General features: G+C 39.9%; 1 protein-coding gene across 14 annotated transcripts in view; it reads right to left on the bottom strand.

Annotated features, from left to right (window-relative positions):
• LOC308088179 (H-2 class II histocompatibility antigen, E-S beta chain-like) overlaps window positions 1–19,236 on the bottom strand; it is a 47,605-nt gene extending 28,369 nt beyond the window's left edge. For 3 of the 14 annotated variants that reach the window (XR_013933426.1, XM_080432575.1, XM_080432571.1), the window contains exon 1: window positions 16,400–16,526. Coding sequence is in view for 5 of the 14 variants with exons in the window: in XM_080432573.1 (XP_080288699.1) it covers window positions 6,094–6,131; window positions 6,288–6,401; window positions 8,083–8,150; window positions 8,827–9,046; window positions 11,822–12,094; window positions 15,244–15,501; window positions 16,400–16,466 (1,038 nt within the window). In the remaining 9 variants the exon portion in view is untranslated. The other 11 variants (XM_080432567.1, XM_080432569.1, XM_080432573.1 and 8 more) reach the window with 10 other exon arrangements.
• Window positions 19,237–23,474: the final 4,238 nt, after the last annotated feature.

Below are 23,474 nucleotides of genomic sequence, written 5' to 3'. Positions count from 1 at the left end.
GTACCGTTGGGGCAAACAAACGAGGGAAGTGACAGCAGGTGAGTAGATACTGCAGGACTGATGAGGGAGTGGAGACAGGTGTGTACAGTAGGTAACACTGAGGTGAGGCGAAAGGAGAGAGACAGACTCCTCCTGAACAGTATTATTGGATCAAGCTTATAAAAACTGACATACAACGTGTTGATATCTTTAGTTTTGAGGGCGTGGATCAGTACATAAATTGGGCCAATCATCACAAAACTGTAAGTACCTGAAACATACCCTGTGTAAAATTACTTTGAAATCACACAATAGCAATTTCGGTTCCAAATACATGGACCATGGGCTCTGTGAACATTTGGCTTGAAATCAATGTCAGTTTGTCCAAACATCACCCAACCAGGTATTTTTAATGAAGCTGTTGGAATATTTGGCCTTAAATTAATGTCTGTACAATTGTAATAGTTGGAAGCTGTCTTTAATACAGGTGTTGGAAACTTCATCTTTATCTAATTCATCACCTTCCTCTTTACCATCTTCTATTCTGTGCTTGGACCCCATTAGTTTGCTGCTTGTGGATGGCCATAATATTTTAAAGTGCCAATTGGATGTAGAAGGGTAAAGTTCAACAGTAGAGAAATGATAATGCAGTTGGAGATGGATTCTTCCATTTTTGGCTTTGACATAGCAGGGAGTGATCGACCCCTGGCCACAGTCTGATGTAGAGTCAAACCCCCCCCCACTGGACATTGAGGGATTAATACAGTGGGGAAAGTGCAATGACTTTGGAGGAGCAGGAGGTGGAATTGAGTGTACTGTAGATCATGGGTTCCCAAACTTTTCAGCCCGCGACCCCAAAATAATGCGGCCATTGACTCGCACGTTCGGTGCGCATTTGCGATGTATTAAAATGGTAAAATGTACCATGTGTAATAATTTTTAGATTGTATTTCATCCATTCTGTTGAATTTCAATTTCATTAATTTTTAATGACCCAAAATAAATTCGCGAACCCACCGTCAGTGTCCCGCAACCCCAATTGGGGTCGCGGGAGAATCTCTTAAAATGTGTGTGATTTGGAGGAATAACTTTGATATTGAACACAAACTGAAGATGCATAGACACTCCGTCCAGTTACTGTTATGTTTGATTATGACATGATGATAGAAGAGTGAACTTTGTTTAGTTACAGGTTCAAATGTCAGATGTGCAGGCCATATCTAATCAATGTGTTGTGTTCGTTGCGCCTTTTCTTTTAAAAAGCAATTTAAATATTGGAGTCAGTGTGTGATTCAAAAATGTTTGTGTGTAATGCCACCCCTTTTAAACCTTTATTTATTTTTGTAGGTAGGTTGTTTGTATGTAGTTCTGCTAAATGACTGTAATGTTCCTTTAATATTTGTATATCTACTCAGTTTTGAAAGAGACTTGGGATATTAAACTTGGAAATTGTTTCATTTTGAACTGAAATCTATGTGATTTCCTTTGAATGATAACTATTTTTGTATGTAGAAAGTAGGCCTACTATGGCATATGTAACGTACGTACATGGTCCAGTAGATGGCGCTGTGAGGGTCCGGTCAAAAGCCAGATCCCAATGCTCAACTTGCTGCCTCCTCCATCCTCCAGCATGGCTGTGATAGTGTTAGATTGGTGACCTGCTGAAATATGTGACCATCTTGTTGACTTCGTTTATCAACAGAGTATACTAGGTTTAACTGTTAATAAACAGTGATAGTAATCATTACTATAGAGTGTTTGTTCAGTAACAGTGTTAAATAGCTCTATATTGTGATAGTAATCATAGCTATAGAGTGTTTGTTCAGTAACAGTGTTAAATAGCTCTATATTGTGATAGTAATCATTACTATAGTGTTTGTTCAGTAACAGTGTTAAATAGCTCTATATTGTGATAGTAATCATAGCTATAGAGTGTTTGTTCAGTAACAGTGTTAAATAGCTCTATATTGTGATAGTAATCATAGCTATAGAGTGTTTTTTCAGCTCTATATTGTGATAGTAATCATTACTATAGAGTGTTTGTTCAGTAACAGTGTTAAATAGCTCTATATTGTGATAGTAATCATAGCTACAGAGTGTTTGTTCAGTAACAGGAGTCTCCAATTGTGTCTCCAGCTCTTAACTAAACAAATGCACTTACACATTAAACAGCTGATGCGTGGGCACTCTCTCTTGATTGGCTGAAATTGGCAGACAACATGCAGTGAAATATAAGAGAACATGAGGCACAATTATGTTTTCTCATTCCTTTATTGATATTGTGACATTCCATTCAAACCAAGCAAATTAAAGCCAAAATCTAACATCTGAACTTCAGACCATTCATGATCAGGGGCCCAGATCCCAGGGGAGAAGGAGGGGACATGTCTGACATGTTCCTCCAATAAAATATTTAGAAATAAATGATACAATTTGAAATATATAAAGTGATTCCACTTTTGAAATCATTCTCCCATTCAGTAAACACAATACCTTTTGAAGGATTAGCTTTTGCCACCCGTGTGTTCTGATCATCAACAACTGCCAAATAAATGAATCCACAAGCTTAATCATCATCATCATCATCATCATCATCACTTGTCCACAGAGCTGTTAACTAGTTTAATGAGTGAAGTTCAGTCAATATGAACGGATAGAAACAACAGTGGAGCTGAAAAACGGCAAGATAAATAATACTGATCAAGGAATATCTAAACTGTCAGAATTAGACACATATTTTGTTCTTTGTTTTAGTAAGCATCCGAATGGGGTACCCACTGTCACACCGTGAGCGCTCATTCTCCTAATTAACATACTTAAAATTAATAAGGACGATGGGACAGGATAAACTGAATGTATGGATCATGTTATAAATTGAAGTTTATACATATAGGACATTTTTAGGACACTTCACCATGTGTCCTTCAATTAGTGCTGAGTAATGAATTATTATTTATGAACTGACAGGAAGCCATGCCCAGTTTTTAAGCATTTTAGATATCAATAATTTACAGTAGATATTGATAATAAACGGAAGGTATTGATTACTGGATGTATTGATCATTAGTCAAATCAGGATCCAAAAATAAGAACTGAACTCTGTGTTGGTGATATTATTGATGAGAATGATCCTTGTTTGTGCCCCCCCCCCTGAGATCTGCTCCCCTGCTCATTATACATATGAATGATTACATATCATTACTTAATATAAATGATTGCAATCAGTGTTTCCCATTAATGTCATAGACCAGGGGTCCTCAACTACAAATGTTGAAGGTCCACAAATAATTATTTGAATAAGCCAAAGGTCCGGTCATTAAAGTCGGTCAATCAAGCCAAGCTTATCAAATCGGATCCCCTCCCAACCAGGGGCGGATTAACCCTTCGTGGTGCCCGGTGCGGTGCCCCCCGGGAGCATTTTGTCAAGGGGGGGGGGGAGGGGGGGAGGGGTGCGCGGAGAAAATGACGCTTCACCGGCGCGTAATCATATTTGAACTGGGGACCACCCCCAAAATTAGTCATATTTTAACTGGGGACCCCCCACCCAAAACAATCATATTTGAACTGGGGACCCCCACCCAAAATAATCATATTTGAACTGGGGACCCAACCCAAAATTAATCATATTTGAACTGGTGACCCCCACAAAATAATCATATTTAAACTGGGGACCCCCCCAAAATAATCATATTTGAACTGGTGACCCCCCCAAAAGAATCATATTTTAACTGGGGACCCCCCACCCAAAATAATCATATTTGAACTGGGAAACCCCACCCAAAATAATCATATTTGAACTGGTGACCCCCCCAAAATAATCATATTTTAACTGGGGACCCCACCCAAAATAATCATATTTGAACTGGGAAACCCCACCCAAAATAATCATATTTGAACTGGTGACCCCCCCAAAATAATAATATTTTAACTGGGGACCCCACCCAAAATAATCATATTTGAACCGGGGACCCCCCACCCAAAACAATCATATTTGAGTTGTAGGCATTACATTTAGTTTGACTCGGTTCCACAGATAAATATTGTGAGCAGATCTACAAGCTCAGAACGTCTCACCAGCCAGTATTTCAGTAGGTCTGGTTGCTGTGGAATCTGAGAGTGGGATTTTAGCTGTCATTTCCTCTTTTTCTTTGGCTTCAAACATGGTGTCCATCAAGCATTATTAATTATTTCTGCATCAGAGAAAGGCTTCTTGTGCTTACCCAAAACGCACTCTGAGTGAGCACTCCGTTGCTACTGTATGTTGTCTTTGTAATGTAGTCTTTTTCTGTTGGTAACAGGCAGCTAGCAAAGTGCTGGTACGAGCATACAAACTCACTGCTGTGCTGCTGAACTCTCGTGACCCCAGCTAACAGCCAATCAGCACTGATTGCTTGCGCAGTCACCCACACCCACACACAGGCACACACACACACAGAGTCAGTCCACATGCATAGCGTGAATACAAAGAAAATTCTGACTCGTGGTCGCGGTAACTCGCAGATTAATGGCCTGACCTACAAATAATATTTTTTTTAAAAAGTCCACCACCGCAGTCCACCCTAGAAGGTCTAGGTCCACCCATCACCTCAGACCACCCTATAGGTGTCTAGGTCCACCCATCACCTCAGACCACCCTATAGGTGTATAGGTCCACCCATCACCTCAGACCACCCTAGAGGGTTTAGGTCCACACATCACCTCAGACCACCCTAGAGGTGTCTAGGTCCACCCATCACCTCAGACCACCCTAGAGGGTTTAGGTCCACACATCACCTCAGACCACCCTAGAGGTGTCTAGGTCCACCCATCACCTCAGACCACCCTAGAGGGTTTAGGTCCACCCATCACCTCAGACCACCCTAGAGCTGACCCTCAGGGAAACAGTGATGTCATAATGATCGTAACACATTAATTATCACACATTATAAATGATTACATAATAAATGACTTATGGTCAATTATAAAATAATAAAACCCTTTCCACAAACTTGGTTGACTGACTTCCATTCAGATGGATATTAATATTAATGTTCTGAAGAACTGTGATTGTGTGTGATCATTTATTTAATGTTTCAATATAGTGTAGAACTGAAATATTATGTTTGTGTTTTCTGACGACATAAACTATACAAAGTAGTTTGATGAACCGCCCACACTAATTGGGACTCCCTCTTCCTCTGGTGTGTTGCCCAGGTGGCGCCTAAACCCTGACCTTTAACCTCACAAACACTATGTCTATAAACCTAACCTTAACCCTAAACCCTGACCTTTAACCTCACAAACACTATGTCTATAAACCTAACCTTAACCCTAACCTTAATCTCACCTCAAAACCACTTCAACCTTTGCGAAACACCGGGAAAGGACAGTAATTATCGTTAGCCTTGGCTAGCCATTTAGCATTTTGAATTGTTTAAAGGACACATTAGTGAAAAAAGTTGATGATCATTGTGCTGCTGTTATGACTATTTAAAAGCTGAATGGACACACATGTATTTCGTCCTCCCTCCACCGTGGAGCAGCGATGACTCTCTGCTTCTCTGAAAACACACCCAGGTGTTCTGTGAAAAGACAAAAAAACAATAAGAATCAGAATTTATCAACTGTGTGAACATATTAACACTTTAAAATAATAACCCTTATAACAGTAAATTAATCATTCCCAAATTATTATTAATATGTCATTCATAACTTGTTAAATGTTTGTTAATGATTTAACGATTTAAAACTATGCTATAAATGGATAATAGATCATGAACAAGTTATTAGTAAACTACTTAAAAAAGCTAACCTCCCAGCACCCTCCCTGCAACTACAGTAACCATCAAAGTAGAAACAACATTTGACCAAAACTTTGTCAATAGTGTATCTTAGTAGGAAGCCCAGCTCAGTTGGTAGAACACTCACTTTTGGACCACAATGTTCTGTCTTTGATCCTGCTAGTGATGGAATGATCTGCTAGTGATGGTTTACCAGGCTAGCTGTTTCACTTATTACACAAGCATGTTGTTTTGTGTATGTTTTCTAGTTTTATACACTTTTATACATTGATAAAACAAACAAAAAAGTTTAGTAAAAAGAAAGAGGAAGTGAACCTGGGTGTGTGGGAGGAGTCTAGAGATTCTCATTGGTTGTCGGCACCAGAATACGACCTGATAGAAGAAGAAGAGAGACAGTTAAACCAGACACATCATATGTACTGTATTGTGTGTATTTCTCCATAAAATGCATACATGTGAACACAATAACACAACAACACAGCAACATTAGGGTTGTAATTAAACATGTTAATTAAACATGCTAATCACCTCGTTTCTTCCACTGGTAGTAGATGAATCCAGACAGGAACAAGACCAGACCCAGAACCAGACCTGATGCTCCCATGGCCACCTTGTTCTTCACTGACTCTGGCATGGAGTCATCTGACAATACAAATATCATATCATATCATATCATATCATATCAGTAGATTAAAACACCTTGTTCTTCACAGACTCTGACATGGAGTCATCTGACAATACAAATATCATCATCATATCAGTAGATTAAAACACCTTGTTCTTCACAGACTCTGACATGGAGTCATCTGACAATAAGCTACAACAACCAAACACAATAAACAATAAACAGACGACACAGTCATTGTGAGTCTGTTCAGTAATAATGAGTCCAACCCTATTGGTCCAGTCCTTGAGGAGTTTGTCACCTGATGTGACATGTCCTTCTTAGAGCTAAATACATCCAAAACAAAGGATATGATGATAGATTTTAGAAGACATGAATCAACCTTTTACTATGATGATTATAAACCAGGCTGTGGAATGTGCAGAAAGTATCTTGGGACAGAGTCATAGACTCAGAACTGTGAGGCAGTTTGTAAAAAAGAACATCAGCGCTTGTTCTGTCTAAGAAAATTGTCTTGTTTTCACATTGAAAAAAACATGATGACTCTTTGATCTGCTTTATCAAATCAATCTGGTCTTTTATCTGTTTTTATCAAATCAATAATCTCATAGGCTACGAGCTTGTAGATCTGCTATTAATTTAATCTTGAACTTTTGTGCAAATCTTTGAATATAATTTATAAAAACATTTTAAACAATTTTTAACTCAAATATTTGCTTCTGGGGGGTCCCTGGAACACCATATTTTGATGGGGATCAGCGGCCAAAAACATAACATTTTGGGGGTCCTTGACAAGAAAAAGTTTGAGCACCACCGATATAGCAATAATAGTTTCTTTCCGAAAAATTAAGACTGTTGAGAGACGTTTGACAATTACAAATGTTCGCTTTAAAAAATATATGTATTCAAAGATTTGCACTTAATGTTCACGATAAAAAAAGAACATAGCATATACAAGCTCATAAAAGCGCGGCACAAGCTCATAGCGAGGCACTCGGTGCCGCGCTATGAGCTTGTAGATCTGCTATTTTTGAAAAGTCTAGTTTTTTTCAGATAAATTATGACATACAGTATGTTGAGAGTATTTGACAGTTAAAAATGTTCACTTTAAAAATATATACAAATATTCGTGAACATTTGTGCAAAAAAATTGCACAAATGTTCACAATTTAAAAAAAATAGCAGATATACAAGCTCAGACTAGGAGCTTGATATTCATGCATTTTATATATTTCTCAAATGTAAAATGCCTGCTTTCTAGCATTGGACAAACAATATGTGGACTCTTATCTCAGTCAGTATAAGAGCGCTCTTGACCACTCTTAAAATATGCTCTTACCTAAGAGAAGAGCAAAGTAAGAAAATATTACTGAATCCCCCACAATAACAAAATAAGAAGAAAATCAAGGATAAGAACAAGAAGAAATGTGTTCTTAAATTGTTTCCTGCATGAGGCCTATTGCTCTCTTTTTAGAAGCCTAGTCTAATCCACCACCCAGTGACGTAGTCTGTGGAGTTTCAACTGTATCTGGTTGTGGAATGAATGAATGAACTATATTTCTTTCAACTGACCATCAGCAATGACTTCATATCTACAAAAAAAGTGGTAAAGTTCTTTAACAATGCCATGCTCATGCACATCCCAAGGCTTATATCTGCTATTTAGACAGTAGATTACACTAGTTTATAGTAACTGACCCCAGTCCATCTTGATAGGCGCGGTCAGGCTGGGATGTTCCACCATGCATGTGATCTTCTCTCCTGATCTGTAAAACAAATGGCCCATTAATTGGTAGGCTAATAGTGTCACAAACACACACACGCACACGCACACGCACACACACACACACACACACACACACACACAGTAGTAGTAGCCGATCTACACGCTGAAATGTGCCGCGATTCGACACATTGATCCGTTGATCTTTGTTAATATTTTGTTTGACTATTTTTGTGTAGGAGCGTGAATGCCCCGCTGGGCTCTCCTCCGCTTTACTTAGTAACGGGATACGTTATAGCGTATTCCTGTGTGTGTATTCATGTATAGCAGACTTGCGCACCGGTCTCTGTGTGCGTTCGTCATGCGTGCACGACGACGAGCTTGCTGCGTGGTTGTGTCTGGAGTGGACTGGTGATAAACTCGTGAGGGATGTGTGTGTGTGTGTGTGTGTGTGTGTGTGTGTGTGTGTGTGTGTGTGTGTGTGTGTGTGTGTGTGTGTGTGTGTGTGTGTGTGTGTGTGTGTGTGTGTGTGTGTGTGTGTGTGTGTGTGTGTGTGTGTGTGTGTGTGTGTGTGTGTGTGTGTGTGTGTGTGTGTGTGTGTGTGTGACACTTAATATTAGCCTACCAATTAATGGGCCATTTGTTTTATTTTTAAGAATATATGTATAGGTGTCTATTAGGTGTGTATTTCTATGTATAGGTGTCTGTTAGGTGTGTACCTGGGTGTGTACTCCAGGTAGGAGTGGTACTGGTAGTACCAGTCTCCATCAGACAGCTCATCGGTAGAGGAGAGACCGGAGGTCAAAGGTTCTTGACCTCTCCACCAGGTCACCAGGATCACTTTAGGATAGAAGTCGTAGCTGCTGCACCTCAGCATGTGAGTGTGTTCACCACGACGAGGGGGAGTCTCTGACTTCAGTCTCACTTTGGGCTCCACTCCTAAAAAAATATGATTATTATTATTATTATTATTATTATTATTATTATTATTATTATTATTATTATTATTATTATTATTATTAAATACCAGTCATAGGAACATGTCATTATCATTAATAATTGTATATCATCCAAATAAGATCCAAATGATCCAGAAAGCCGCAACACACTTGGTCTTCAAACAGCCAAAATGTTAACGTTTCCCGGCTCTCCCCTGTTCTCCTCTCCCTCCATTGGCTCCCACGTGCTGCCCTCACAGAGTACAAAACACTGATGTTGGTCTACAAAGCAACCAAAGGTATGACACCCCCATATCTTCAAGCCTGATCCAACCCTACAACCCCTTCCCGCTCACTCTGAATCTTCTCTAAAAGACCCTGGTCAACGCCCCACACATCCTAGACTCTTCTTCCTTCTTTAAAACACCCTGGACAACACTCCACACATCCTGGACTCTACTCCCTTCTCTAAAACACCCTGGTCAACGCTCCACACATCCTAGACTCTTCTCCCTTCTCTAAAACACCCTGTACAACACTCCACGCGTCCTAGACTCTACTCTCTTCTCTAAAACACCCTGTACAACACTCCACACGTCCTAGACTCTACTCCCTTTACTTCTCTAAAACACCCTGGACAACGCTCCACAAGTCTTAAACTCTTCTCCCTTCTGGCTCCCAAACGGTGGAACAAACTCCCCATTGCAGTTAGAGCTGCAGACTCACTCCCAATCTACCACCATAATCTGAAGACTGTAGCACTAGACCTAGCCTTGATGACCTTGCAGGCTTATGCAAAATCTATGGGGAACATGTGTTGCTACTGGAGTGACTGAATCACAACAATTTATACCCTGGTGTGTTGTCATTTATTTTTTAACTTTTCAAAGATTAATTGAATGGTAAAATGTTTTATATGTGGAACTGGACACATTAGGCAATAACATGGCCTTATCAATAATCAATTTCAGGGTCTATGTTGGTGATTTATATAGGCACGGTACTGTAGCATATCAAAGTAAGTGTCAGTGTTTGGCCACCAGATGGCACCAAAGAATAACATTTCATAGAGTAGCCCTACTGTACAGTTTTCTACAAAGTAGAATTCATTTATATAATTTAATTTAAACATATTGAATAATTCACAGTTACACAGTGCTTTATATAAACAACAATAAACCATTAAATATCATTTAATGAAAATAGTTCAAATGAACTAGAGTAGAAACAAACAAAACAATATATAAATAAACATAATCCTGTAAAATATTACTAAAGTGATTAAAAACATACAAAACAAACTAGTAAAGACAATAATTAAAATATAAAATCAGGTGGTGAAATGAAGTGTATAGAGGTGTGTTTTAGCCTGCATGGTTCTTTTTAAAGTTCATTTAAAAACATTAATCCTGGCGTCTCTGTTTTAGGCAGGTCATTATATGAGGGTGAAAACACTCAGAAATAGATCTATATGTTTCATTTATACTCGGTGTACGATGGTGACACCACATGTTGTGAGCTTGTAGATCTGCTATTTCCACTGCGTGACAGCGTGTTAGGATAGACCGACGGTCTCTCCGGTAGGAGACTCAAAGAGTCTCCTTTGAGTCTCCTACCGGATACATCAGCATCTTTCCACCGGTAATCAAATTATTGTCTCAGGAATGAGCAGTGGTGAGCTGTGGATTTTTTAACTAAGGGGGCTATATTTTCATTTTTTTTTAAGACTTACATTGCTTTTAAAACAGTGTTTTTTAAAACAAGTAAAAAATACCCTTTTGCTACTCACCAAAACAAAGACGGTTTCATGGAGTTGAAAGCCTACTTTACTAAATGGGAACACTGTGAGTCCCCACCTCACGTCTAAAATACTTCGTTACTCCACAGTGCCCTCTACAGATCTGGTCAATGGAATTTTCCTATTGACCAGATTCTTCCTTCCGGTGAAATATTTTCTTTTCTGGCCAAAGAGTGTATTTTAGACGTGAGGTGGGGGCTCACAGTGTTCCCACTTAGTAGAATAGGCTTTCAACTCCATTAAACCGTCTTTGTTTTGGTGAGTACCAAAAGTGTATTTTTTATTTTTACTACAGACGAGAGGCTGCGCTACCGCGGTGCGAGGGGAAAGAATCGAAAGTACCATAACGTTAAGGAGAACTCCTTCTAACGCTATGGACCAGAGCTAGACAGGGATAAGTTTGTGAGTGTCTGGCAGGCTACTAGCTCTTGTCCTCTGCTAAGCGATTAACCCTTTCACACTCCATGTCTTTAATGTTATGCAAAGCAGCCAGGTTGAGGCCATTGTTAAAGGTGTTAAAGACGGCTCGCCCCCATAGAGGTATAATATAGCTCGCCCCTGACGGTGCGTTGTTGTGTTAATGATTGAAGGCTCGCGGGCGGCTGACGGCGAGTGCTCGCGCGTGCATGTGGAGCTCGTGCATGTGGAGCACGCGCGAGCCCCCAGCCTGGGAACTAAGGGGTCGACGACCCCCCGTAGCACCCCCTTCAGCTCAACCCTGGGAATGAGACAAAAACTAAAAAAATCTCCATGAATTCAAGGCTTCATGGGGTGTAATTGATAGAAAATAAGTCATTTTTGGGGTGAACTACTCCTTTAAGTGTTTAAGAGGATCTGAAATGTTTGTCAGCAGATTAAGTACAGATTTAGTATCAGATCAATATTAACACCATTAATCATCTCTGAATAGAATCATGTGATTTCATGTTATAGTTTATGAGGTGATGAGTGTTGAGTGCTGCTCTGAGATCAGCTCACCTCTCTTGTTCAGAACAGAGGAGTAGTCGATCTCAGCGTTGTGTTTGCAGCCTGCCTCTCGTAGTGATCTCCTATAAGCCAGTGCTCCAGGATCTTTATTGAGGCGCTCTGCGTTCTTCACACCAAGCTCAATGTATCCAACCCACTGATCTACTCTACTGTCCCACCTGAGCAGCTCATCACCATCGAAATTCCATGAGTATATGTACTGTATGTCCTTCAGCTCACTGGAGTTAAACACACAGCGGTGAGTCTCATAGAACACATATCCATCTGGAAATAGACAATTAAAAATGTCATTAATGTTCAGTTTTATTATCATCTATATAATATCAACACTAGGCTAACTGCCCCCTATCGGCCAAATATGTCACTACAGAAAGTCTAAAATAGGTTCAGGATGTGAAATCTGGCATTAAAATGTTTTTAATGTATATTGAATATCTTAAATACAATGTGATAGAGCTACCAGTTAAGTTTTGTTTCTCTATGTGTCCAGTTGTCTAGGGCGGCTGAGTAAACAAGGACTCTGTCTGTCTGTCTGTCTGTCTGTCTGTCTGTCTGTCTGTCTGTCTGTCTGTCTGTCTGTCTGTCTGTCTGTCTGTCTGTCTGTCTGTCTGTCTGTCTTTCTATCTTTCTGTCTGTCTGTCTGTCTGTCTGTCTGTCAACAAGCTCATAGCGCGGCACCGAGTGCCGCGCTACGAGCTTGTAGATCTGCTATTTTCAAACATTTTAGTACTTTTACTTTTGGTACTTTAAGTCAATTTTGATGCCAATACTTTTGCACTTTTACTCAAGTACATTTTGAATTCCGGACTTTTACTTGTAACAGAGTACTTCTAGATTGCAGTATTGATACTTTTACTTAAGTAAAACATTTGAGTACTTTTCCCACCACTGACTCTAGTCAGCAAACAAGGTAAATAGTCACATAAGTAGAGAGTAGAGAGAACAATGTAGAGCCTCAAAGAAACTATAGGATACCAGGTCAATCATTATAACTATCAGCTGAGTTATATTAAACAAATAAAAGTCATTATTTATACTGTAATTAAAGCCTGCATTGCAATCCTAAACGAAAACACTAGACTGTTGCTTTTGAATTTAAATTGCAATATTTTATATAACCCCCAAATGTATCAAATAAATCATCATTCAATTCAAATAATTGAATGAGTGCATTGACTTCTGGGGGGTCCTCAGATAACTTTTTTTGGGGTCCCCAGATGATTAGCTTAATAGGTAACATTGTTTTCTCACTCAACAGTAAACAAACCAACTTGCAGTATAAATGGATACAGGGTATCTGCACATTTATAAAGTGACAATTTAATGACTTAAGACCTTTTTAATAGCAAATTGGCCAAATTGTCAAATGAATAAGAGAGAGGCAAACGTTGTGACAATAACCGATCTACAAGCACACAAAAATATGATTATTTTGGGAGGTCCCGAGTTCAAATATGATTACACAAGGTGATAGGCCATACCCAGAGATTCAAACCAACCCCCCAAGGTGTTAAAGGGTTAGTTCAGATTTTTTGAGTATTTTCTGTAGGAAATACTTACCATTAATGTAGTGGTTGCAAAGGTATTAATTGATTTCCCGAGACCCGGTCCGAGTTCTGGTCCGGTTCTGGTCCGGTTCTGATGAATATGAAGTAGTTCTGGTAGATTTGGTGGGGGCCGCTCATTAAAAATAAATTCATAAAAAAAAATTGCGTTATTTGTATTGTTGACCTATTTCTACCATATAGTGCAGGTTTCGTTCAATTTCGACCCCTCTGTCACGTGGTACTATTTTTTTTGTCATATATTTTGTGAGTGAGTAGGCTGCCGCGGCGCAGTGATTCTGGACACAAAAAATAGTACCATGTGACAGAGGGGTCGGAGTTGAACGAAACCTGCAATATATGGTAGAAATAGGTCAACAATACAAATGATGCTAGTTTTTTTATTAATTTATTTTTAATGAGTGGCCCCCACCAAATCTATTAATCTACCGGAACTACTTCATATTCATCAGAACCGGACCATAACTCTGACCATGGGACTCGGGCAATCAATTAATACCTTTGCAACCACTACATTAATGGTAAGTATTTCCTACAGAAAATACTCAAAAAATCTGAACTAACCCTAAACGCCATGCCCAGAGCTTCAAACCAACCCCCCAAGGTGATAAGCCACGCCCACCCCCAGCCGATAGCAGATCTACAATATAGAGTAATACTCTGTTACAATTAAAAGTCCGTAATTCAAAATGTACTTGAGTAAAAAGCACAAAAGTATTTGCATCAAAATGTACTTAAAGTACCAAAAGTAAAAGTACTTATTATACCAAATGTCCCATTTCAAGTTTTGAAATGTATACAAATCTTTTGAAAATAGCAGATCTACAAGCTCACAATGCATCAAATCGTGATCAGTGACGCATTGTGAGCTTGTAGATCGGCTATTTTCAAATGGCCTATATGGCTGAAGTGATTACTGTATGTTTTGTAATAATAATCAAAATAAACAAAGTAACTAGTAACTAAAGTTTTCAAATACTTGTAGTGGAGTAAAGTACAATATTTGCCTTTGAGATGTAGTGGAGTAGAAGTAAAAGTATTGGAAATTGGAAATACTCAAGTAAAGTACAAATGCCTCAAAATTGTAAATAAGTACAGTACTTGAGTACATGTACTTAGTTACTCACCTCTGTAATTTAATTCATGAATCACAGGAACATTTTGATGGTAACTGTTGTATAATCGTATTATCTTGGATTTTGACATGATTCATATGTCTTTTAATTTAAAATCCAAATAAAGAAATGAAAGTGTATCAGATACGCTCAGTGGTCATTGGTCATGGGCCGCGGTAACACGCCGTCCCACCAGTCTTTTGAGCAGGAGCACGCACACGCACATGCATCGATTAAAACAACCCTTAAGTTCACACCTCAACAAAGGCTGCCGACTGCCGGGTGTCACACCAGGTGAATTAACATAGGAATGAGCCTAGATGCATATCAATTGTCCATTGTGTGAACTGTAGTGTAGGTGTTAAGCCACGTGTGCGTGACCTCTTTAAAATAGTGTCCCACCAGAGATAGATTCACCAAATCAACACTGGATACGCTTCCTCAGACGCTTTTTTGATGCTATACGCTTCAAAAAGAAAATCTTTACAGTATACTACGTATATAGTGTAACACGGTAGAACACACCACTGCATCTACATAGTTGTACCATCTACACCTCACCTACAGCTCAGGCTGTACTCCTTGAGCACATATTCATGTTTACTAGAAATACATATTATTTAGAAAATATTTCACCATAAATGCTTAATATACATGTTTAAACATTTTCATTCATGTTAAATATATTCAACCGTTTTAGTTAATAACTATTGTGTTCATAGTATTCATGTACCTTTCACTGGTGGTTTCTTCAAGGCAGTGCGAACGATGTCCAGGCTGGCTTTGCAGACCCCCTGCTGATTCAAAGCTTCTCCATAAGTTCCTGCAGGGTAGGTCATATGATCTACAAACGGAGGCTGAGGCTCCACCACCTTCCCTTTGTTGAAGTCTGCGTACGCCAACACTTCACCATCCAGTGCATACATGTCCTCTTTATATGGGTCTTTAACTGTGTCTGAACAGCCACAGACATAAATGTCCTCATGGAACACTGGAAATAAAACAAAGATGAAATTAAATTCAACAACAAACTTCTTCACAGTGACAATAACACATAATCATCATGTTAAACAATCATGTTTGCAGTGGTGGAAAAAGTACTCAAATATTTTACTTAAGTAAAAGTATCAATACTGCAATTTAGAAGTACTCTGTTACTGTCTGGAATTTTAAAAAATACAAAGGTATAGGTACAAAGGTATAGGTATCAAAATGTACTTAAAATACCCAAAGTAAAAGTACGAAAATGTTTGAAAATAGCAGATCTAAAGTAACTCGTAACTAAAGTTTTCAAATAATTGTAGTGGAGTAAAAGTACAATATTTGCCTGTGAGATGTAGTGGAGAAGAAGTAAAAGTACTGGAAATTGGAAATACTCCAGTAAAGATAAAGTATAAGTACCTCAAAATTGTACTTGAGTACAGTACTTTAGTAAATGTAATTAGTTACTTTACACCACTGCATGTTTTGTTCTTATATGAAGTGAAAGGTTGGATATTAAAAGTAGCTTCCTGTCAAACGTTTATTATGAAAGTAATTCATACAGAATGATTTATTTCATGATGTCACAACAACAGTTCCTAACATCTTTTTTAATGTTTGTATTTGGACCAACATTCAAGATCCAATACTGTATATACAGGTAGTAAAAGTGTGTGTGTGTGTGTGTGTGTGTGTGTGTGTGTGTGTGTGTGTGTGTGTGTGTGTGTGTGTGTGTGTGTGTGTGTGTGTGTGTGTGTGTGTGTGTGTGTGTGTGTGTGTGTGTGTGTGTGTGTGTGTGTGTGTGTGTGTCATGTGCTTATATTGTGCATTATTCATATTTGGTTTTATATAATAACAGTAGATATACATGTATATATTATATAATAACATAAATATAATGTACTTACTTCCTGGGATCGCTTTGACATGAAGTACAGAGGAGAGGATGAGGAGGGTGGCTGTAATCTTCATCATCACTGGTCAAAACTGAACTGAATTTAACAGATGAGAATAAACAGATGAGAATAAACAGATCAGAATAAACAGATCAGAATAAACAGGTGTTTACTGAAAGAGAAGTTCTGGAGTCTGAAAGAGAATGAAGGAGGACTCGTTCTCTAGTTCAGAAGAATCAGCCAATCAGATTAAAGATATGATGTTACATCATCTGTTTCCAAGAAGACGACAGTGTGGATTATTGCACATATCATGAACAGTATATAGCTGCTGCTTATGCACCTTATTTCTCCTCATGTACATGCTGTACCTTATGCACCTTATGTCTCCTCATGAACATACTGTACCTTATGCACCTTATGTCTAACCTCAAGTACATGCTGTACCTTATGCACCTTATGTCTATGCACCTCATGTCTCCTAATGTACATACTGTACCTTATGCACCTTATGTCTAACCTCATGTACATACTGTATGTAAATATCTTTGTTTAATTGTCTCCGCCAGGCCGAAAGGCATGGCGAGAGAGTATGTTTTACCCCCCGTCCGTCCGTCCGTGTGTCCGTGTGTGTGTCCGTGTGTGTGTCTGTGTGTCCTGTCCGTGTGTTAGCAGCTAATCTCTGGCACCGTTGGCCCGGTCGCTGCGAAACTGTGCACACACACTCCCTGGATGCCAATTCAGTACCTCTGCCTCAAAATCTTCACATGGGCCTGTTATAGCGCCACCTGGAGGCCGATTTGTGCAAAGCCCATTTTTTTACATTACTCCTACAGATTTTATCCAAACGTCATGCAAATCGGTACACAGTATCTCTATAGTCATGTGATCAACACGGATCTGTCCGATTTCACATATTCCATCCTCATTGGCTAAGGTTTGCTTCCAAAATTTGCAGGATTGGTCCGTTTTGAACAAAATGCCTCAAATCATGAACGCAGCTTGCGATTTCCGTGAAATTTCACAAACACATTCCCACTAGGCCAAGACAGAAATGCCAACCTTTTTCACATTGGCCTATTATAGCGCCACCAGCAGGTCTAATTTAGCAAAACAAATTTTTGGAACAAAATGCCTCAAATCATGAATGCAGTGTCCGATTGCCGTGAACGACCTAAGAATAAATGGCACCCTTTTCACATTGGCCTATTATAGCGCCAACAGGAGGCCACAATAACGTACCTGACCTGGCGGAGACCTGTGCTCCGAGGAGCACTTTTTCTAGTTCATCTTTCATTCTCTCCTTGCCCCTCCCCCCGTCTTCTTTTTTTTCTCTTTCTGAAAATAACAAACGATGGAGCTGCGCTAAAAATAATTCACCCACTTCTTTACACATTTAACCTGTGATGTGACAATAAAGATGATTCTGATTATGTTGAAGAGAAACACAAGAAAGAAAGAAAGAAAGGGGGAAAACTTGAATCAGAAAGTAAAATATCTGGTCACTTCAGAAGTGAATATCCAAATAAAATGCTGGAGCACTCCACTGGTCTACTCTGCACATATGTATTATTATGTAGGGTGACAAGGGGGTGCAGTCTCTGAAGACCATATTCAAACGGCGGCCATTTTGCTATTAAGTTAATGAAATGCCACCCTGTTTATTCAATGCAAAATGCAAAAATGTCTGCCATGTGAATATGGTCTATTATTTCCAATTCCATAGTGTAAAATAATACCAGTCAGAGTTCCATAGCTTTTGTCCCCCCCCCCTCCTCCCCACCCCCCCCCTCCGACAAAATCTTGCCCCCCCTACTGACAGAGGCTAAAATCGCTTGTCTGCGTGCGTGCGTGCATGTGTGTGTGTGTGTGTTCAGCGTCACTGGTAAAATGCTGTTCATGTTCATTAAACATCAATCCAAGCCTCATTACATCTCACTGCTGAAACCATCAAATGTCTTTAAAAACACACTGGTCATGTGATCAAAGTGTGTGTGTGTGTGTGTGTGTGTGTGTGTGTGTGTGTGTGTGTGTGTGTGTGTGTGTGTGTGTGTGTGTGTGTGTGTGTGTGTGTGTGTGTGTGTGTGTGTGTGTGTGTGTGTGTGTGTGTGTGTGTGTGTGTGTGTGTGTGTGTGTGTGTGTGTGTGTGCGCGTGCGTGCGTGCGTGCGTGTCATTTGTTTGTATTGTGCATCGTTCATATTTGGTTTATAAACGTAGATATACATGTATATATTATATAATAACATAAATATAATTTACTTACTTCTTGGGATGCTTTGACATGAAGTACAGAGGACAGGATGAGGAGGGTGGCTGTAATCTTTATCATCACTGATCAAAACTGAACTGAATTTAATAGATGAGAATAAACAGATGAGAATAAACAGATGAGAATAAACAGATGAGAATACAAAGATGAGAATAAACAGATGTTTACTGAAAGAGAAGTTCTGGAGTCTGAAAGAGAATGAAGGAGGACTCGTTCTTTAGTTCAGAAGAATCAGCCAATCAGATTAAAGATATGATGTTACATCATCTGTTTCTGGAAAGAGGACAGTCTGGATTATTGCACATATCATGAACAGTATAGCTGCTGCTGATGCACCTTATGTCTCCTCATGTACATACTGTACCTTATGCACCTTATGTCTAACCTCATGTACATACCGTACCTTATGCACCTTATGTCTAACCTCATGTACATACTGTCTGTAAATATCTTTGTTTAATTCATCTTTTATTCTCTCCTTGCCCTCTCCCCGTCTTCTTTTCTTTCTCTTTCTGAAAATAACTAAAACGATGGAGCTGCACTAAAAATAATTTCACCCACTTCTTTACACCTTTAACCTTTGATGTGACAATAAAGATGATTCTGATTCTGTTGAAGAGAAACACAAGAAAGAAAGAAAGAAAGAAAGAAAGAAAGAAAGAAAGAAAGAAAGAAAGAAAGAAAGAAAGGGGGACAACTTGAATCAGAAAGTAAAATATCTGGTCACTTCAGAAGAGAAAACCCAAATAAAATGCTGGAGCACTCCACTGGTCTACTCTGTGTAGCCCCCACAGTCATAGTAGCGAGAAGGGGCGTGCAAAATACCTACCAATTGGGCTCAGCGCTATTGGCATGACTGGTAACACGTCGGACTGGCGAGTGGGAGCCTCGGGTTCAATCCCAGCTCACTGCACTGCACTACATTTGCACTATGTATTATTATGCAGGGTGACAAGGGGGTGTGGTCTCTGAAGACCATATTCACACGGTGGCCATTTTGCTATTAAGTTAATGAAATGCCACCCTGTTTCTTCAATGCAAAATGCTAAAATGGCCACCATGTGAATATGGTCTTTTATTTCCAATTCCATAGTTTAAAATAATACCAGTCTAGAGTTCCATAGCTTTTGTCTCCCCCCCCCTCCCCTCCTCCTCCTATCTTGCCCCCCCCCTACTGACAGAGGCTAAAATCGCGTGTGTGTGTGTGCGTGCGTGCGTGCGTGCGTGCGTGCGTGCATGCGTGCGTGCGTGCGTGCGGTTGTTTGAAGCTTCTCACTGGAAACTCCCCAAACTTGTATTTCACTTCCTGATTCACTCAACAGCCAATCAAGATTATTATTTTATTAAACATCAGCAGTTAATAGAGAAAGAGACATGTTGATGTGAACAACCTGACAGACTGACTGTACATTTATTTATTTATTGTTTTATTTGACTCGCTTTGACAATGTAAACATATCATGACAATAGGGACACTTTGAATCTAATCTATTCCATTTCACAGTGAAATGAGCACCAACAAGGGTTAAATAAAGCTTAGTTTAGGACCAATCAAGGACTTGTTGATCTAGGATTTATTTTAATTAGAGTTGTGTTGTTCATTTTAAGCATTGCTTAACAAATCTGCGATAACATCCTTAACCTGTGATTAAAACTGAAAGGGTGCACCCCCCCATTCCTAAACCCCCCCAGGGGGGGGAGGTTTCGGAATGGGGGTGTGTATGAGTGGGGGGGTTTAGAAATGGGGGGGTGCACCCCTCAAGGGGTGGTATAGTAGTAGTGACGGGACGCATCCGGTGAAAGGCGGAATTACACTCACTGTAAATAGGAAGTAAACCAGGGGGGGGGGAATGGCGTTCGGCCACAGACGGGATTAAAACACTTCTTTATTGAGAAATACGTACTAATACATTGCGCAAAGACTCCGAAGCGTGACTTAACATTTGGAACAACCGGGTAAGAACCTTATATATTTGTTTTGTACATGTATGGAGAAGTACGGGCTTTACTGGTGAAAGTGCAGGACGCACTGGCTGGGGGGTGCAGGCCAAACTAGACACGAAAGTAAAAGACAGACATCGATACAATACATCTATGATAGTCTTGATCCAAGGCTTAAAGCCTAAAGGTCCTTACACACCGGGGCGAATTCTTCATGCGAATATATACGGTTTTTTTTAAAACCTTATAAAGTCAATGCAAGCGTCCACATCAGTTTCGCGAAGCGAAAAAGCGTCTTTTAATTATTCGGAACGAGTCCGAATTTTGCGTATATTCGCATATTCGCCGGTGTGTAAGGACCTTAAGGCTAGATTAACGTGGTTGTTGTGGACCAGGAGGTGGGGCTGTCAGCCTGGCACTACCATTATCATGACACATTATTAGATAATATGATAATATCATAAGATTAATGTGGTTGTTGTGGACCAGGAGGTAGGGCTGGCAGCCTGACATTATCATGTCATAATAGCAGTGGCGTAACGCAGAATCGCGGGGCCTCCCCGCGGGAGTTTCACGTGAGGCCCACGTACATGCAGCGCGCGTGCATGTGCGTGCACAAAAATAGAGGACGGACGGACGGACGGACAGGTGTAAAACATACTCTCTCGCCATGCCTTTCGGCCTGGCGGAGACAATAACGGCTCAAATTGTTGTTTCCTGGCAAGTATGATGGTCAGTATCATGGTCGGTATAATGTCAGTATCATGTACGTATCATGGTCAGTATCATGGTCTGTAGAATGTCAGTATCATGGTCAGTATCATGTCAGTATCATGTCAGTATCATGGTCAGTATCATGGTCAGTATCATGGTCAGTATCATGGTCAGTATCATGTCAGTATCATGTCAGTATCATGGTCAGTATCATGTCAGTATCATGGTCAGCATCATGGTCAGTATCATGGTCAGTATCATGACAGTATCATGGTCAGTATCATGTCAGTATCATGGTCAGCATCATGGTCAGTATCATGGTCAGTATCATGGTCAGTATCATGGTCAGTATCATGTCAGTATCATGTCAGTATCATGGTCAGTATCATGTCAGTATCATGGTCAGCATCATGGTCAGTATCATGGTCAGTATCATGGTCAGTATCATGGTCAGTTTAATGTCAGTATCATGGTCAGTATCATGGTTAGTATCATGGCCAGTTTAATGTCAGTATCATGGTCAGTATCATGGTCAGTATCATGTCAATATAATGTCAGTATCATATAAGTATCATGGTTGGTATCATGTCAGTATCATGGTCAGTTTAATGTCAGTATCATGGTCAGTATCATGGTCAGTATCATGGTCAGTTTAATGTCAGTATCATGGTCAGTATCATGGTCGGTATCATGGCCAGTATCATGGCCAGTATCATGGTTAATTATGGTCAGTATCATATCAATATCATGGTCAGTATCATGACATTATGTTGCGAGTGAAGACCGCTGATTTCAATGGCCGCCGCTTCGTGTTGTGTCGGCTGTGGCCGTCGGCGTTCAGTTGTGCTGACGGTAAACGGTGCGAAAGTGTTTCCCCGTCCGGTGTGGTCGTAATGTGGTGAGTAGAATTAATTATGTCGCGAGGTGGAAAATGTGTAGTGAGCAATGAGAAGTACCCTACGCCACCCGTAAATTCAGCGTGCACGTTGTGGCTGGTGTTGTGGTGAGATGTCAGATGTAGTTGTTGTGTTTAGTCGAAATCAATGCTGTGGGTATGGCCTCAGCAGGCGAGAGGTTCAAATGAATGGAATGGCTGTGGGCGTCAGTGGCGGAAGTAGCAATTCGCCCTTTATATAAGTAGATAGAAAAATATGTTATTACGTTATGCGCTCATTTTTTTATTACATTTTGAGCTGATTATTACATTATGAGTTTTTATTACATTTAAATTATTACATTATGAACCGTTATTACATTATGAGCCGTTATTACATTATGAGTTGCTACAGACCCCATTAGTTTGCTGCTTGTGGATGGCCATAATACTTTTAAGTGCCAATTGGATGTAGAAGGGTAAAGTTCAACAGTAGAGAAATGATAATGCAGTTAGAGATGGATTCTTCCATTTTTGGCTTTGACATAGATTAGCAGGGAGTGATCGACCCCTGGCCACAGTCTGGTGTAGAGTCAAACCCCCCCACTGGACATTGAGGGTTAGAACAGTGGGGAAAGTGCAATGACTTTGGAGGAGCAATTGAGTGTACTGTAGATCATGGGTTCCCAAACTTTTCAGCCCGCGACCCCAAAATAATGCGGCCACTGACTCGCGACCCCACCTAACCCTGGAGGTAATTTATGCACATAAACGTGCACGTTCGGTGCGCATTTGTAATGTATTAAAATGGTCAAATGTACCATGTGTAATCATTTTTAGATTGTATTTCATCCATTCTGTTGAATTTCTATTTACCTCACCGTCAGTGTCCCGCAACCCCAAGTGGGGTCGCGACCCCAACTTTGGGAACCCCTGCTGTAGATGGAGTGTATTTGAACCTGTGGTTATGTAGTAAAGATGACATTTGTTTGTGTTTACCTTGCCTATTGTAAGTTGCTCCCAAAGATGGGAGTGAGGTGGAGTCTTCAGACTCTAGGCTAGGGGGTCCCTAGCACTTTACTCTCTCATGTTCTCATGTTTTTGTTACTTAGGCTTGTTTTTTTGACAATGTATTGAATGTAATTTAGATAGCAGATTATTTAAACAGATGCTAGGTTCATTGTTTAACTAGTATCGGATAGTTTCATTGTACAGATATTGCTTTTGTTACTATTGTCTACTTTAGACTGGTGCTAGGATCTTGGTTTACCTGTGATCCTAGTTTACT

This window comes from Gymnoscopelus braueri, assembly GCF_963280865.1.
Source record: "Gymnoscopelus braueri genome assembly, chromosome: 7".
Taxonomy (NCBI): domain Eukaryota; kingdom Metazoa; phylum Chordata; class Actinopteri; order Myctophiformes; family Myctophidae; genus Gymnoscopelus; species Gymnoscopelus braueri.
This window is presented reverse-complemented; position numbering and strand designations above follow the sequence as displayed.